Genomic DNA, 16,291 nt, shown 5'->3' with positions numbered 1-16,291 from the left:
CCCCCCCCCCCCTACATACATGGCTTCTTCATTTCTTTCCCAAACTAGTATCTAGCTCTTTCCACAATAAACCCGTGAACCAAAACTTCCCTTTTTTACACCCTTAAAAAAAGTTTTGAACTTTTTTGATTCACAATCTGCTTTTTGTTTACATAAATGGGTTTCTGAAAAAACCTCAGATAACAAATCAAAAAGTCTCTTCCTTTTTTTTTTCAATGACTACAGCAAATTCAATGAACCCATCTCTGTTCCGTGTAATCTGTATACTCCATTCTGTAATTGCGCTTACTAGCGGAACCTTAATGATGTTCTACACAGATAAAGCTTCAATCTTTGGACCAGGTAGTGAGATTGCTAGCAAACTTAAAGGATCAACACCACACGATGAGCTGCTCATACAGATTTCTCAGTCCTTCTCCGGTTTGCTTCTCTTCGCAATCGGTTTGGTTCTGTTCATGGTTTCGTTTGTGAAAGACAGAGAGTTCCATAGCTTCTTCGCTCGTGGCTCTGTGGTTCTGTACGTGTTAATGGCAATGTGGAGGGTTTTGTTCGAGTGGAAAATTGAAGATCTTGCTTATGAATGGCCTAAACAAGCTCTTGGAGATATTGCTTTGGCTGTTTCTTGGGTTTTTTTCCTTGTTTATTCATGGAGAGAAAAGTATGATTGATGATGTTTTTGATTCTTTAACAAAACTTGTGGGATAAGCAAAAATAAATGTTATATTTTTATAATCTTGGATCCTCAGATTTGATGAAAAGCTTATTATAGATTGATTCAGACAAGATCAGATTCAAACAAAATCATAGATATCAGAAGATCATGGATTAGCAAAAAATAATGACAGCTTTTGTTTTTTCCATGTCTTTGTTCATTCAGTTTCCAATGTAGATTCTATATTTGGTAAATCCATCATTCAACTCATTGTAATCAAATAATCAATGTAAAATATATCTGAGATTTTTTAATTTTGGTTTAATTGAGTGTGAGGACAATTATAAATGTACAAACTTGTTTAACTTTTGTCACTTTGTGGAAAAAGATAGTTAATTGGGCCTAATGTAGCCCATTTTAGGCCCATTAGTAAAAGTCTTCAACATTTCCTCTCTTCTTCTTCCTTCCTTCTTTAGCGTTTGGTTTTTTGTTGTGTCTCTCAAGATTCTTCTTGCTTTGTTTTCCGTTTCTCGACTCTTTCTACGTCCAGCAGATCAAAAGGTGAGTTCTTTCGTTAATCTCTAAAGCTCCTTTTGTCTCGCTTTATCATTTTTCCAATCTGGGAATCTTATGATTGTGCTGATGAATTTATCAGTTTTTTTTCTTTCTTTTTCTCTGAATTATGTGTTGATTCTTTGTTTGTTAGATTGGTTGTTCAATCGGGTTGTAATGTTACCTAAATGGGCTTATGATTTGGTGTTTTGATGAGATTTTTTCAATAAGGGATGACATTTTGTGATTTGGGGTTTAGGGTTTTAAGTTTATTTAGGGGTTTGCCTAATTTTAATTGTGGCTGAGGAGAAAAATGTGTTTTTTTTTTGGGTAGATTCATGTAAAGCTTTGTTTTTTTAGTATTACCAAGTAATTTAGCTTTGGATCTTGCCGTGTTTATTAAGAAGGTTTACCTCTCTTTCGCATTGTGGTTTAAATACCAGTTTATAAGTTTAACTTAGAAGAGCATTCAGTTCATTGTGGTCTGTATCAGTTTATGTGTCTGAGATAAGATTATGTGAGGTTCTTAAACTTGTTGGTGTAATCAGTAAAGAATTATTCACTCTTTTGCTTAAGCATCAAATGTTAGCTACTTCTATGAATGTAAGCTTTTTAAGCTTCAAACGTTAGCTACTTTGTTCTTGTTTCTAGTTTGTCGATTGATCTTAAAAGAGCTTTCAAATGATCAATGTTTCATATTTGTTAGTCATGTCTTGATCTTATCCTTTAAAGCATCAAAATGTTAGCCGACATTTTACCTTGGTATTGTTGAATGTGGTTTTGAGTATTCTTGGCGTAACATTTCTGAGAATGTGATGAATAGGGATGAGTGGTTCACAAGCACAAGACAGTGCGTGTTCCTTGAACCAGCCAAGCAAAGATGTGGTTATCACGGAGACAAAACCAAAGAAGAGGATATGTTGTGCTTGTCCTGATACAAAGAAGCTAAGAGATGAGTGCATTGTAGAACACGGCGAATCCGCTTGCACGAAATGGATCGAAGCTCATCGTTTGTGTCTTCGATCCGAGGGTTTCAAAGTTTGAGAGCGTGTTTGATTAAAAAGATTAGTTTCATTAATCGAAAGTAACATAGATTGTTGATTGTTTTTTTTGGAGAATTTACACAACAGTCAGTCATCATCATCATCATCATCATCATCATCATCATGTAATAAACAGAGCAACCAAAAAAAGGTCACATTGGCCCAAAAAAAAAAACACCACACTCAAATATTGTGATTTTTCTATATCCCACTTCCTTGTATATTCCAACTTTATAACCAAAATAATTCAGCAATAAAACGGCTTGATTTGTCAAAAGACTCAAAAGAAAAATCGATTTATTTACTCCAATATATATCAGCGAATTTTTTTAACTATATTTACAATATTTAAACTTCATATTTATCTCAACTTTATCACTGAAATAAATAAAAAAAACATTTATTTCTGTTAATGTAATCTTTATTTTTGTGCGAATCTTAAGATTAATGTAAAATCTTTGTTACAAGATTTTCCTTTTTATCTTTATCACTGAAATTAATACTTTACTAAATACATTATTTTAGTTAATGTTGTAATCTTGTTACAAGATTACAACAGTATATCTTCTTCCCTCTTTTTGATTCCATCCGTAAATTCCCAACCGTCAGATTAATGATAATAAACCCGATCCTCATATCCAACGGCTGTGAAACACCTAACATTATTCGTATGATACGAATCGTATCAGCACCGTCGATTATGCCACGTCACTACTCGTCATTGACTTAATTAAAAGATAATTTAATTAAGATTTTGTGAAGAGAAAGGTTTTGTTGGAGTTTAAAAAAGAGTGTTCCAAGCGATTGAGTTATAAAATCTATCTCACTGTTTGTGTTTGGGTGTCTGTGTATGTAATATATATACTCCGGCGCGAATTGTGAAGTGAGGTACTTTATTAAAACCCTTTCTCTCCTTCTCTCCTATAATCTCGTCGCATAAATCTTTTTTCTATTAAAATCACTGTTTTGGGTTTTTTTTTTTTTTTTGGTTCAGAAAAGAAAGAATCAAACTTTGGGAATTTCGTCAATGGAGCCCGACGTTGTGGAGATCCCACCTCCTCCTCTGATGGCTTCTGGCTCGAGGAATCGTAAACCCAGAAAGGTTCGATTTTTTAAATCTTTTTTTTTTTTCAATTGCCCTGTTTCTCTGTTCAGGGTTTTGTTTCTCTTAGTGTTATCTTTGATGCGTGATGATCATCTTGGTGTGTTAGGGTTTTGTCTTTTGATTTAGGGTTTTGGTTTCTCACGTTTACTAATGCTTCTACTGTTTATCGAACTGATGGGTTTGTTCTTGATGATTCGTATTGATTGTGTTCTTACTGTTTTTCTAAGTTTGAAAGAGATGTGAAATCAAAAGCTTTGGTGTTGTTTCTTGTGAATGTTTTTGATAATTGTCACTTGTTTCTCTGTTTTGTCAGTCGTGGTTGATTGTAAAGTTTGCTGCTTTATCTTGGTTGTAGGCGTTTCCTGAAGTGATTGATGTGGAAAGTTATGAATTCCGCAGTGGTGGTGGTGTTCTTAATAATAATAATAATAACAATCTTGTTGATAAGAAGAACAAAGGGAAGGCAATACAAGTTGACTCCGTTTCTTACAACAACGTTCACTCTCATCATCCGCCGCTTAACGTAGAGACGTTCCAAGACTATTATGGTCATAATAACCCTTTTGGTAAAGTAGCTAATCAACCAATTGATGTTGATGACTACTCTATGTTTCAAGACGTTCTTGATCCTAAGAATGTCCCAGCTGGTGCAGAGGTGATGGTACCTTGGGGTTTAAATTCTAGCAGTAATGGAACAGGGAAATCAAGTAGAAGCATTCTGAGAAGTCAATCGATGAAAGAAACTGGAAACTCATATCTGCCAGCTGCTACTGTTCCTCAATCATGGGATTATTCTTCTGGTTCGTTTTTGCCACAGCACAATCAGGCTACCTATCCTTCTCCATCGTTTAATGTGGTCCAACCTCAGACTCCTGGTGTAGTGATGGTCCCTAATCCTAGTCCAAACTCGTTTAGATATGATGCTTCTGCTAGTTCTTTTCAGCCTATAGCGGCTGGGGTTACTTCTTCAGTTGAGAATTCTAACAATGTTAGGAAAACTAAGCAAGATTTTCTGCGAGATTTTAAAAGATTTGACACGGTTGATGATTTCTCAGATCATCACTATGTTTCTAAGGGGAAAAGTTCAAAGCAGGTGATGATAAATTTACTATCCCCGGGGTTGTTTCCTTAATCTTTCTTTCATTTTTCAACTACTGTAAATTTTACCCGCTGTCTCTCTTTTATCTTATCAGCACTCGAAGAATTGGGTGAAAAAGGTTCAAGATGATTGGAAGATTCTTGAGAAAGATTTGCCAGGTTGGTGTATACACTATGCAGATCAATGCTTGCAACACTTTTTTTTTTACCTATTTGTTCTTTACATGTAACAACTTTTGCAAACAGAGGCAATATATGTCAGAGCCTGTGAAACAAGAATGGATCTTTTGAGAGCTGTAATTATTGGAGCGGAGGGAACTCCTTACCATGACGGTCTTTTCTTTTTCGATATTCAGTTCCCAGATACCTATCCTTCAGTACCACCAGTATGTTACTCAGGAACATTCTCAAGTATGTGTTTTTGTCTTTTTTCTTCTAAACCCTTAAATGACCCTGGAAGTTTAAATTGTTGTTGACAGAAAGTTTATTACCATTCCGGAGGGCTTAGAATAAACCCGAATCTATACAATTGTGGTAAAGTATGCTTGAGTCTTCTCGGTACCTGGTCCGGTAGCGCGAGGGAGAAATGGCTTCCAAAGGAGTCCACAATGTTACAGCTTCTTGTCTCGATCCAAGCACTCATCTTGAATCAAAAACCATACTTTAACGAACCTGGCTATGAGCGGAGCAAGGGGACTCAATCAGGCGAGGCCCATTCTACAGTTTACAGTGAGAATGTATTCATATTGTCGTTGAGGACTATGGTTTACAGCATGAGGAAACCACCCACGGTAAATAGTTACTCAAATTCTCCATAATTTGATTTTTTCTGACACTTGGGTTTAAAAATAATGGTGAATGCAGTGGTTTTAATGTTAATCCCCATATCTTCATTTGTATTTGAGAAAAAGATGAAACCTTTTTGCAAAAATGAGATTTTTGTTTTTGTTTTTCATGAAATTTGGGGTTAAAATTGTTGTTGTGATGAAATGTGCAGCATTTTGAGGAGTTTGTTCGTTGCCATTACTTTCTCCGGTCTCACGACATAGTGAAAGCGTGCAATGCTTATAAAAATGGAGTTCCTCTTGGATCGATGGTTAAAGGCGGAGTCCAAGACCTTGAACAAACTAGCCAGAGCGGCTCCAAGAAGTTTAGAGCCGATGTAGCTAGCTTTATGCAGACAGTGGTTGATGAATTCGTCAAACTAGGAGTCAAGGAGCTTGCAGAGAAACCAAAACCACCTGAGTTCAATGCTAACATAAGGAATCAGAGCAATAATACTAACCGTAAGAGAAGCAGATCATCGAGGTGAGCCAAATACCAAAATAAAAAATAGGTCCTATTTGACCCAGTTTCTTATGATTGAGATACTGACATGAGAAGTAATTCTCATATGTACAGATGATAAAAATTTGATGACTACCTCAGTCTCCTATGTATTTTTCTTATCATTTTGTAGTGTGTTTTTTTTTCTCTGGTTTTGTATCATTTTTGTGATAATTGTTACTTTTTTTGGCATTTGGTATAGCATAAAAGACTTTCTAGCAAATATTGGACGCTGCGTTTTTCAACAGTAGGAGTTGAGTGAGAGTAGTAGTCGCAACAACGTATCAATCAAGTTGAAGACTCGAGGAACAAGACTTGGTGGCGACTGCGAGTAGTAGTAGTGGATCTAACATATGGAGTAGAAGATTTAGCCAATTTTTTTTTTACTATTTTTATATTATTTATTACAATTCCGGTTTAGAGAAGTGGTTTTTTTTTTTTTATAATTGACAAATGGTTTTTATAATTGGGTTTTACCATTTTTCTGTTTAGATTCACATAGTTGGAGATCTCTCTTGTAAGGGTTAACCGAGAAAAATCTATAAACTACACGTAACAGTTTCTAATTTCCATCTGATAGGCATAGGAACAAAACCAAAATCAAACCGAAAAGTTGATGGTCACCTAGGAACAGATGGCAATTGTGTTCTGTTTCCGACTACTATGTTTCATTAGCAAATGTGTCTGAATAATTTTACAGATCTCTTGAGTCTTGAAGAAGAGAGAAAAAATATCTATGTGCACTTGTACAGCTTGTCGTCATGAATCTGGTACGTCTTTACGACAAGTAGGACATGTGAGATGATTCTTAAGCCAAGCGTCAATACAAAGCGCATGGTAGATATGTCTGCAAACTGGAAACACTCTGCATTCTTCATTAACGACATAACCACCGAGACAAATCGCGCATTCTCTTGATTCTAATGATCTCTCTTCTTCGCCATCCTCATGTTTGCCTTGTCCAACAAGCAACTTCGGGAGTAGGGTTTCGATCGCGCTTTGTTTCATCCCGCGTTGTTTACCTTCTCTCTCGGCGGAATCTGGTAACCGTAGTTCGTTCTGGATGATTGCGTGGTAACTCACGATTCTAGCGCGTGGTTGGCCGATTTGTACTCCGGTTTCGAGATCTAGGTCGAGACATGTTCCTAAGAATGGCCTGAGAACGCAGTCGATGATGGCGTAGATTACAAGAATGATAGCTGAGGTTGCGATAAGAACAACGAGAAAGATGCAGAGACCGATGAATAAGGCGAGACCAAGAAGGCTGATGACACTAAACACATATTCTTCTGAGCTCATGTTGATTCTTGATTACAAGAAAGAGGCTCCTAAAGGTTGTGTTCATTAACAGCTTTATATTGTTGGTCATGAAAGCTGAAACTTTTGGTTGGTTAGGGGGATAAGGCAGTGAGGATTTGTATTGATTCTAAGTTTAGTGTTTGGTTTCAAAATTCATAGATCAGGTTTATGTATCTAGTGCTTTTATCTTTTAAACTATTATCTATCTGATAGATTCTATCATTTGCAAAGTTTACAACAACTTTTTTTGTTTGTTTTAAATTATCCTAACTGGATTTGGTGAAAACTTACATAGTGATTTGGAATTATTTTTTTTGTCATTTTGTTACAGAAAGATGAAGATTTGATTTTAAAACGTCGATTGTTTCAATTTTTTTGTTTTTTAAATGATAAACCTATTTTTCTTTTCATTATACCTGAAAATATTTCCACTTTTAAATAATTCATTGAACAAAATTTTAGTTACCAAAACTAGAGTTATTATCCCACTAAATTCTACAACTTTTAACTTTTTTTTTTTAATACAACAATTCCATAATTTAAGTTATTTAGCAAAATTGACATTTGTAAGGAATTAAATTGGTCATAAAGTCTTAATTAAACCGGACTAAACCGGTTCTTTTCTCGCTGGCTCGGCCACCGCTTTTTTTCAACCGAACAAGCTCTCTCTTTCTCTCTGTGTCACACTCTCTCACACTGACCGGAGCAAAGTGATGGCAATGTCTTCTTCTTCATCGTCTTCGTCTTCTCAAAAGACATGGATTGTAAACGGGATCTTAGCCGGAGCGGCGATTGCAGCCGCGATTGGAGCACATGCGTATCTGGGTCGATCAAGAAAATTCCGGAGCCGGGTCGTCGGAATCATCCCCGCACGTTACGCTTCCTCTCGATTCGAGGGTAAGCCTCTCGTGCAAATCCTCGGCAAACCCATGATCCAGGTTCCTCCTTAGTTATATTTTTCAATATCTCTCTGTTTTATGTTTTGATCTCAGTATCGCTGTGTCGGATCTGGTTTAGTTAGTTAGGCGAAGATACTGAAACTTTCATGCTTAACTAGTGTGTTTGTTTTGAAAAATTTATACTTTCGTTATCTCTCAGTCTGGATCTAGATAAAGTTTGAATCTTTTGTGGCTTTTGTATACATGCAGTTTTGATGATGGTGAATTGTATATGTTTGTAAGTTTTCGTTTTTGTTTCTCATTTTTGTTGACGTTATTGAACAGAGGACTTGGGAGAGGACAAAATTAGCTACTACGCTTGATCACGTTGGTAATGTTGTTTGGCTCAGAATCTCTACTTTATGTATCTAAGATCTCTTCTATAAAGTTGAATTCTTTTGTTTATTTGTGATTGTTGAGAATCTTGAGATTACAAGATGTCTGATTTCTTTGTGTTTTTTAAATTTATCAGTTGTAGCCACGGATGATGAAAGGATTGCGGAGTGCTGTCGTGGATTTGGTGCAGATGTCATCATGACTTCAGAGTCTTGTAGAAATGGTCTGTACACTGTTTTCTTCAATCTTTTGGTTTTCTTATTCTATGGAATATGGTTTTCTAGCTAAAGCTATATATCAATTTGGTGATGTATAGGCACTGAGCGGTGCAACGAAGCTTTAGAAAAGCTGGAGAAGAAGTATGATGTGGTTGTTAACATTCAAGGAGATGAACCACTCATTGACCCTGAGATTATAGATGGTGTAGTCAAAGCACTTCAGGTCTTGTAAAATGCTTTTTCATCTTGGACTGGAATTATGATCCTAATGTTTAAACTCCTTTGAATGCTGTTGAATAGTGTTCTTATGGTTGTGGTTTTGAAGGTAACACCCGATGCAGTGTTTAGCACAGCGGTGACACCGTTGAAACCAGAAGATGGGGTTGATCCTAACCGAGTTAAATGTGTAGTCGACAACCGTGGCTATGCTATCTATTTCTCGAGGGGTTTGATTCCTTATAACAAGTAATTTTTTCTTACCTTTTTCTTGTATGTATTGGTTACATGAATTATCTTATTCTTCCTCATATGCTCTTTTTTTGCGGTTTAGGAGTGGTAAAGTCAATCCAGATTTTCCATACATGCTTCATCTTGGACTTCAGGTACCGAGCAGCCAGTTTCTCTTATCCTACTTGTAATGGACTTTTCTTTTTATCATCTAATCTCGGTTATGTTTGTTTTTCATCTCAGAGTTTTGATTCAAAGTTCCTTAAAGTATATTCGGAGCTTCAACCAACGCCATTGCAGCAAGAAGAGGATCTCGAGCAGCTCAAAGTCCTGGAGAACGGCTACAAAATGAAGGTAACAGAACCCTTTCCTCATAAAAAGTGTCTAAAGGAAAATGAAACATATGTCAGTCGATATATCATCCGAAAGAATCGAGCCTTAGGCCCTTAGCTTAGAGAATACAGAGAGAAGTAACTCAAGGCAGTAAGATTTTTATATGTTGGTTGTGTACAGGTTATAAAAGTGGATCATGAAGCTCATGGAGTTGATACACCCGATGATGTCGAAAAGATTGAATCTTTAATGCGGGAAAGAAACATGTCCTAGTCCACAAATTCCAAATCCTTGCTTTCAAAATTTTTACATGAACCCTTTCCTTTGATTTTCCCACAGAGGCTTGTGTAATCGATCGAATCAGGAACTAGTAATATATCATATATACCTGCAATGTGAAAAACCCTTATAATGTAATTGAGTTGAGTTCTTTCCATCACACCACTTAATTAGACCTATCTTCTGCAATCTTAAGCCTTATAATGTTCTTATATTATATCATTGAATTTTAAGGACGCTTAGGATAATGAGAAGTATTTAGAGCTGTGTCATCGTGTCTGAGAGATCTGAGATCTTGGTGGTTGGTCATTAGTTAAACTTAAACCCAACGCTTAGAAAATGAGAGGATACAAAACCAAGTCACATCAATAATGGCTATCTATACGTCATTAAATCGCAAGCCAAATCTCATATGCTGAAATGGTGGCAGAAACATAACGAGGATTAAAGAGTGGCAATGTGGCGAGTTGGCGAGATCCTTGTTTTTTCGGTAGCTCTAGTTAGGTGAACGTACGTGATAATCATAATATATATGCATTGACTATAGCACAGCTGTGTAGTGTTCAACTGTTGATAGTTAATGCAATGGACGCTTATAAAACTAGAGTATATGAAAAATAATTGCAACGTAGAAACAGGTTGAGAGATATATACGGAAATCAGAAAGTATAGTTCGATGGAGCTAATTAGGGGTTTGTACCGTTTGGTAGTGACGGTGGCGTGCTTGATCTATTTAGGGTTTAGTGTTGGGATGTGTTCAGAGTTTGATCCCTTGATCAAGACTTACGTGTCATCATCATCGCAAGTCGCAACTGTCGAATGAGATGGTCTATTCCGGTGGTAAGCTTAAAGGTATTAAGAACGACAACTAAACTATTAAAAAATACATTGTACTATTGTGAAAAAATGATTTGTTTTTTTTTTGGGTTTATTATATGTACGTTTTTTAGAGTTTGTTATTTCTACAATACCAAAAACGTAAGTAATGTACATGTTTTATGATATATGTTTTATGATATATGTTTTCTATTGATAGATGAAGTATACAGTATCACTTACTCGGAATGGGATTCACTTGTGATCCAATCGAAGCTCCCAGTAATGATTATGTTCACAGCCGATTGGTGCGGACCATGTCGTGTGATGATCCCTATACTAAACAGAATGGACTCGCGATACAAGAATAAGTTCAAATTCTACACAGTCAACTTTGATGATGAGACCAGGATCGCAGCACGTTTTGACATCAAATATCTCCCGACCACTCTTGTCTTCAAAGGCGGAGAGCCGGAGACCAAATGGCTAAATTCACCGGAGCTAATCCAACGGTGTTAGAGAAACTCGACAGGGAGTTCATGTGATTTTCTTTGTCAAACCTTTGGCCGGCTCGTCCGTTTATCTATATTTGTTGCTTCTTTTGTCAAACCTTAGCTTTACTATGTTGCTGAGTGTTGTTTGTCTCCTTTCTTACTGAAAATAATTGTTCGCCTTGAACAGTTTAACTGTTTTTATCTGCTTTGCTTATAACTCTTGAACATGGGATGATTGTGACTAAAGATTGATAAGGTGATTTGACCCATAGTAACTCAGGAATCAAGTAGGCACAAATTCTGGAAGATGCACAAGCCTCAGCTATGTTTTTGGTCTGGTCGAAAGCGCTAGTGCTGCTATCCACCGTTGACGTTAGGGCATTCATTAGGAGCGTAAACTAGGCCAAGAGAAGATTAACATGAACATCTCCATAGATGCAAATTAAAGTCTTTTAATACATATCAAGTTTATTTAAGCTACAAACTTGGGTCGGTTGCGTGTCATATCATAAGACATCATTCTAATAAATCGCGTTTGGTAGATGATAAAAGTAAATTATGGTACAGCTGTGTGATACGTGACATAATAATTATGCATTGACTGTAGTGATGGTACAGCTGTGTGATACGTGGTGTTGAACTTGTTAGTATAGTTAATGCCAAGGATGAATGCTTAGACCATCACCAACGGGATTTAAAAAAAAAAAATATTATTTTAATTATATTTATATATTTATTATTTTTTATTAATATCAACCATTAACTATATGACACTTGTTAGTATTTCGTGAAAAACGTTTTCTCCGGAAACAATGTGAGTATCGGTTCTTCTTTTCTCTTCTTCTTGCTTCTCTTTATATTAATTTTTTATTGATGAGTATTTTGATGAGTAATACCTAGTGGAGGTGCCCTTATAAAACCAGAGCATAGGAATGTCTTTTGCAAAAGTACACTTTTAAACAGGTTGAGAGATAAAATATATAGGGAGACCAGAAAGTATCGATAGATGGAGCAAATTAGGGTTTTGTACCGTTTGGTAGTGACGGTGACGTGCATGGTGTGCTTAGGGTTCAGTAGTGGTGGGATGTGTTCTGAATTTGATGCTTTGATCAAGACTTACGTGTCATCATCATCAACGCAACTGTCGAATGAGAACCTGGTCTATTCCGGTGGTAAGCTTAAAGGTATTAAAAACGACAACTAAGTCAAATTATGGAAAAACAAAAACAAAAAAACAATTATTGTACTATATATTGTGAAAACACTGTTTTAAATCAAGTATTTTTGAAAATGTATATATTAAAAAAAAGTTAAAGGAAGTTTTTATTTGGTTTATAGAATTTTTTAAAAATTTTAGTTTTTTTTCTTTCTTTTTTTTGTAAAAGCTACAAAAAGTTGCTTTTTCTACAAGACCAAAAACGATAATATAAGTTCTGTAATAAATGTTTTAAAATCTCCGTGTTTCTGTTGATAGATGTACACAGTATCATTGACCCGGACATTTGTGACCCAATCGAAACTCCCAGTAATGGTTGTGTTCACAGCCCAGTGGTGCGGACCATGTCGTGTGATGGTCTCCAAACTGAACAAATTGGACTCGCTATACAAGAATAAGTTCAAATTCTACACTGTCGACTTTGACTCTGAGACGAAGATCGGAACACGTTTTCACATAAGTGCTCTCCCGACCACTCTTGTCTTTAAAGGCGGAGACCTAATGACTAAATTCATCGGAATGAATACAAACAAGTTAGAGAGACTCGTCAAGGAGTACATGTGATCTGATTTCCCTTGGCGCCTTGGCTCGTCCGTTTTATCTATATATATTTGTTGCTTCCTTTATTAAAAACCTTTTTGAGTGTTGTTTGTCTCCTTTTATTACTCTCTAAATAACTATTTCTCTTTTAAATACTTACTCTTGAACATGGGATGGTTATGACTAAAAGGTACAAAGCCACGGCTATGGTTTTGGTCATGCCGAAAGCGCTACGAGGTACTTTTCACAGTCGAGTTTAGGGCATGAGTAGCATCAACCTCTCCTAGATGCAAAGTCTTTAAACACAAATCAAGTTTCTTTAAGAAACGACAAACTTGGCTTTCTAACAAAAAGACATCATTCTAATAAATCACGTTTTGTAAAATGATAAATAGTTTTAGATAAGAGTCTCACTTTAATTAAGACAAAGTTTACAAGTAATGAAAACAAAATTTTGAGAGGTGTAACATTACTCAGCAGAATCCGACTCGTTTTCCTCATCATTTCCGGACACTGCATCCTCATCAGCATCAGACTCACTTTCCTCTCCATCTTCCGATACCGCGTCCTCATCTTCGTGTTCATCAGCTTCGTCCTCCCCGTCTGTTTCAGTTGACTCCTTTGCTTTATTATCATCCTTGAGATCTATCTCATCATAGAAATCTCTTTGGACAGGAACATCTTTCTGTTGTTGGGTAGACATGATTCCAGCAATGGCTTTCAATGCAGCAGCTGCTTGAGTATTATCACCTATGGCTTCTTCATCTATGCCTGGCACTGTTGCTACTGATGCTGGAGCCACACCATCTACCTTAGGAGGTGGGACAAAGAAGGGTATACGACCTCTTTGCCAGTCATGGAGTATCATCTTTGCTCCTGTCATCAAATCAGGCTCTCCACCCTGAACAAGGTTACCCAAGTTCGGTTAATCTTACACCAGTTCATTGCCGCGAAAATAGAGAAACCTTTAAGCTATCTCTCTTACTTACTGAACATAATTTCGCAGAGCCTGTAAAATTAAGGAAACACACCTTTAACAGTTTGCCAGAGGATTTGCATAACTGAAGAAGAAAATCTTGATCATCCTCCCTGTAAATGTCGAGCCATGAAATTATCACTCTGTTGTAGGGATGACAAAGAAAATATTAAAGAGATAAAATTTCCCTTACCAGTCCTGTATTTTATACGCCCTCTGCAAGTGCTCCTTCTTGACACGCCTCAGTACTTCACCAATGTGCTCAGATGCATCTTCCAAGTTTGTAACTCTTACCTATTTATCCAAAAATATAAATCTGTAAGATAATTCACTACTTGCAGAGAACAAAACAGAGAGCGGACCAAAAGAATCATGGGTCTAAATAAGACAACATTTCATGTAAGGTACATGAACCCGGATATTTTGAGCAAAGGTGAACTAAAAGTTTTCCAGGTATTTAAGTATAAAAGTGTAATACGTGAAAGAGAAGATTACATACCACTCCCTTGAGGACAATATCTGTCTCGCTATCACGGCTCTGGTAAACAACACCAGGACAATCAATCAAGAAAATCCTCTTAGTGAGTGTGATGTATTGCCAGACCTTTGTCTCCCCTGGAATTGGAGCAACCTTGCAAACCTAGAGAAGAGACAGAGGAAGAAGATATGTATGTGAGCACAAGTAAATTGGCAATTAGGGATTCAATAATGCAGGTTTGCAATAGTAGAAATTGGCAAAAAAAAGTTTTTACATTTTTAGTACGCAGTGTGTTGATAACTGATGATTTCCCAACATTGGGATACCCAACAAATCCCACAGATATAGCTTGCTTGTCGCTTTTTAGACGAGCAAACTGCCTCAACACTGAGAGAAGTGACCCCTGAAACAAACCATCATTCAGCAAATATTAATCAAGTATATCAGACTGATATCAAAGGATCACAAGGGGATGTATAGTCAATGAAGTACCTTTCCGAATGACTTGTTAACACTTGCATGGAATGCTAGAGTTGGATATTCTTTTGATAATATTCTCAACCAATCTTTAGTAGCCCAAGCGGGCACAAGATCACACTTAAAAAAGCAGACACGCAAAAAACACATCAATATAAACTGTAAACAACTTTCACAATAGGAACAGCCAACTTAAGCTATCTGAGTTTCCAAAAGATGATAAGAACCAACCTTGTTCAATAACAGAATCATGTGTTTATGCTTGTGATGCTCTTTCAACGTTTTCTCTAAATGATGACATCTAGTTCCTTGCGGATCCCTAGCATCTATAACCTGTCACACAAATTACCTGTAAGCCAAAGAAATAATAATACCACTAGAGGATATCTCCTTCACTAACTTTGATCACACTGAATGAAGACATACCTGGACAATAACATCAGAAGAGTCTATGACTTTGTAAAGCTCACCCCAAATACGCTTACTCTGTCCCTTCTCAAACATAGTATGCCTAACAAGATCTCTAAACCCGTCTTCTTCTTCTCCTCTTTCACCAAAAGCACTCTCCCCATTCTTCTCCTCAAATGCATCTTCAAAATGACACAAAAAACGTTCCAAAATGAATACACATATCCCCATCATTTCGGGTACAAGAAGCACAACTTACCCTGAGACTCAGCTGCCTTCTTCACCAAGGCTTCATAATCAGAAGCCACAAGCTTTGGTCTCTTCCTTTTTGTCTTACTTCCAAAAGTATCTTTAAAAGGCTCCATGTCCAGCAAATGAACTCTCGATTGCTTAACAAAAAGAAAGCACCAGAACCAATCAAAAAATCGAAACTTTTTCAGACTTCCAATAATCTGAATTCAACAAAGCTCAAACCTTTTTACCTTCTTGTTATCAGTTAAAAGAGACATAGGCAACTTCCTCTCTTTTAAAATCACATTATAAGTACTAGACCTCTTAGTCTCAAGCTCTTCTCTAAAATACGCAAGCTCACTCTGACCCACAACACGAGTGTTCCCTATTCAAAAAAACACACACATCAGTGAATCAAATTGAGTAAATTTTCTAATTCTCACGAATTTAATGATTAATACGAACCAAACCATCTTCGATCAGGTGCGATACGTGAGTCCGGCAAATCCTGCGACTGGAACTCGTTGCTAACGATTTTACCGCCGGGGGTTCTCCTAGGCCTAGTGGTGTACATCTTAAGCCGGCGAACTGTGGCGGCGGTACGCCCTTCGGTGGTTTTCTTTTTGCCATCCGCACGATTCGCATCTAGCGAATGCTTTGGTTTCCCTGACACATTCGCTCTCTTCTCCTTCTTCACCATCTCTGCAACTTTTTTTTCCTTACACAGGGGACGATGGAAGAAGGATGAAGAAACAGAGTGTGGCGTTTGAGTATTTTTGCTAGGGTTTAGGTTTACCGTGTGACTCTCCCTCTCATTATGGGCTTACACATTTTTAACAGATTTTGGCCCATAGGCCCATTCTATAATAAGCCTCTTCTAAAACTATACGTTTCGTTAAATCAAGTAACATACGTATGTAAGTAACATTTAGAGAAAAGTCAAACCATCCTTAGGTTAAAACAAGTAACATAAAAAAAGCTAGTTGTTACAAACGAGTAAAATATAAAAAGCCTACTTCACCAAATCTT

At 36.8% G+C, this 16,291-nt stretch overlaps 6 protein-coding genes and 1 pseudogene across 7 annotated transcripts; 5 read left to right on the top strand and 2 right to left on the bottom strand.

The window, feature by feature from the left end:
• On the top strand, window positions 7-873 carry LOC104758640. Its single transcript, XM_010481534.2, has one exon. It carries the CDS (start codon window positions 216-218, stop codon window positions 666-668), a length of 453 nt encoding a protein of 150 aa, XP_010479836.1. The 5' UTR covers window positions 7-215; the 3' UTR covers window positions 669-873.
• Window positions 1,140-2,453, top strand: LOC104758639 (cytochrome c oxidase copper chaperone 2-like). The gene is made up of 2 exons (XM_010481533.1): window positions 1,140-1,213; window positions 2,028-2,453. Exon 2 carries the CDS (start codon window positions 2,030-2,032, stop codon window positions 2,246-2,248), a length of 219 nt encoding a protein of 72 aa, XP_010479835.1. The 5' UTR covers window positions 1,140-1,213; window positions 2,028-2,029; the 3' UTR covers window positions 2,249-2,453.
• LOC104758637 (putative ubiquitin-conjugating enzyme E2 38) lies at window positions 3,022-6,285 on the top strand. 2 transcript variants are annotated; one of them, XM_019239143.1, is made up of 8 exons: window positions 3,022-3,135; window positions 3,247-3,349; window positions 3,708-4,445; window positions 4,546-4,609; window positions 4,697-4,836; window positions 4,930-5,241; window positions 5,448-5,758; window positions 5,979-6,285. In XM_019239143.1, exons 2-8 carry the CDS (start codon window positions 3,275-3,277, stop codon window positions 6,025-6,027), a joined length of 1,689 nt encoding a protein of 562 aa, XP_019094688.1. In that variant the 5' UTR covers window positions 3,022-3,135; window positions 3,247-3,274; the 3' UTR covers window positions 6,028-6,285. The 2 variants fall into 2 exon arrangements, with proteins under 2 accessions (XP_019094688.1, XP_010479833.1); XM_010481531.2 differs by having other exon boundaries at window positions 3,242-3,349.
• LOC104758636 (putative RING-H2 finger protein ATL19) lies at window positions 6,536-7,075 on the bottom strand. The gene has a single exon (XM_010481530.1). The coding sequence runs from the start codon at window positions 7,073-7,075 to the stop codon at window positions 6,536-6,538; it is 540 nt and encodes a 179-aa protein (XP_010479832.1).
• Window positions 7,718-9,786, top strand: LOC104758635 (3-deoxy-manno-octulosonate cytidylyltransferase, mitochondrial). Its single transcript, XM_010481529.2, has 8 exons — window positions 7,718-8,013; window positions 8,299-8,344; window positions 8,486-8,572; window positions 8,666-8,790; window positions 8,893-9,032; window positions 9,118-9,169; window positions 9,258-9,368; window positions 9,528-9,786. The coding sequence occupies exons 1-8, from the start codon at window positions 7,789-7,791 to the stop codon at window positions 9,618-9,620; spliced, it is 879 nt and encodes a 292-aa protein (XP_010479831.1). The 5' UTR covers window positions 7,718-7,788; the 3' UTR covers window positions 9,621-9,786.
• Window positions 10,250-12,851, top strand: LOC104758633 (annotated as a pseudogene).
• LOC104758632 (nuclear/nucleolar GTPase 2) lies at window positions 13,033-16,045 on the bottom strand. The gene is made up of 11 exons (XM_010481524.2): window positions 15,728-16,045; window positions 15,514-15,647; window positions 15,291-15,420; window positions 15,050-15,213; window positions 14,855-14,956; window positions 14,639-14,743; window positions 14,421-14,549; window positions 14,168-14,308; window positions 13,862-13,962; window positions 13,724-13,781; window positions 13,033-13,593 (listed from the first exon to the last, which is right to left on the bottom strand). The coding sequence occupies exons 1-11, from the start codon at window positions 15,960-15,962 to the stop codon at window positions 13,162-13,164; spliced, it is 1,731 nt and encodes a 576-aa protein (XP_010479826.1). The 5' UTR covers window positions 15,963-16,045; the 3' UTR covers window positions 13,033-13,161.

This window comes from Camelina sativa, chromosome 17 (genome assembly GCF_000633955.1).
Source record: "Camelina sativa cultivar DH55 chromosome 17, Cs, whole genome shotgun sequence".
Classification (NCBI taxonomy): domain Eukaryota; kingdom Viridiplantae; phylum Streptophyta; class Magnoliopsida; order Brassicales; family Brassicaceae; genus Camelina; species Camelina sativa.
This window is presented reverse-complemented; position numbering and strand designations above follow the sequence as displayed.

Excerpts from the sequence above, each read along its gene's own strand:
- LOC104758637 (XM_019239143.1), top strand. The coding sequence starts at position 3,275 with ATGGAGCCCGACGTTGTGGAGATCCCACCTCCTCCTCTGATGGCTTCT. Across the intron at positions 4,446-4,545 it reads AGGGGAAAAGTTCAAAGCAG|CACTCGAAGAATTGGGTGAA; the intron begins GTGATGATAAAT and ends TTATCTTATCAG. Across the intron at positions 4,610-4,696 it reads TCTTGAGAAAGATTTGCCAG|AGGCAATATATGTCAGAGCC; the intron begins GTTGGTGTATAC and ends TTTTGCAAACAG.
- LOC104758635 (XM_010481529.2), top strand. The coding sequence starts at position 7,789 with ATGGCAATGTCTTCTTCTTCATCGTCTTCGTCTTCTCAAAAGACATGG. Across the intron at positions 8,791-8,892 it reads GTGTAGTCAAAGCACTTCAG|GTAACACCCGATGCAGTGTT; the intron begins GTCTTGTAAAAT and ends GTGGTTTTGAAG. Across the intron at positions 9,170-9,257 it reads TGCTTCATCTTGGACTTCAG|AGTTTTGATTCAAAGTTCCT; the intron begins GTACCGAGCAGC and ends TTTTCATCTCAG.
- LOC104758640 (XM_010481534.2), top strand. The coding sequence starts at position 216 with ATGACTACAGCAAATTCAATGAACCCATCTCTGTTCCGTGTAATCTGT.
- LOC104758636 (XM_010481530.1), bottom strand. The coding sequence starts at position 7,075 with ATGAGCTCAGAAGAATATGTGTTTAGTGTCATCAGCCTTCTTGGTCTC.
- LOC104758632 (XM_010481524.2), bottom strand. The coding sequence starts at position 15,962 with ATGGTGAAGAAGGAGAAGAGAGCGAATGTGTCAGGGAAACCAAAGCAT. Across the intron at positions 14,309-14,420 it reads ACACACTGCGTACTAAAAAT|GTTTGCAAGGTTGCTCCAAT; the intron begins GTAAAAACTTTT and ends TCTCTTCTCTAG. Across the intron at positions 13,594-13,723 it reads CCTCTGGCAAACTGTTAAAG|GGTGGAGAGCCTGATTTGAT; the intron begins GTGTGTTTCCTT and ends AACCTTGTTCAG.
- LOC104758639 (XM_010481533.1), top strand. The coding sequence starts at position 2,030 with ATGAGTGGTTCACAAGCACAAGACAGTGCGTGTTCCTTGAACCAGCCA.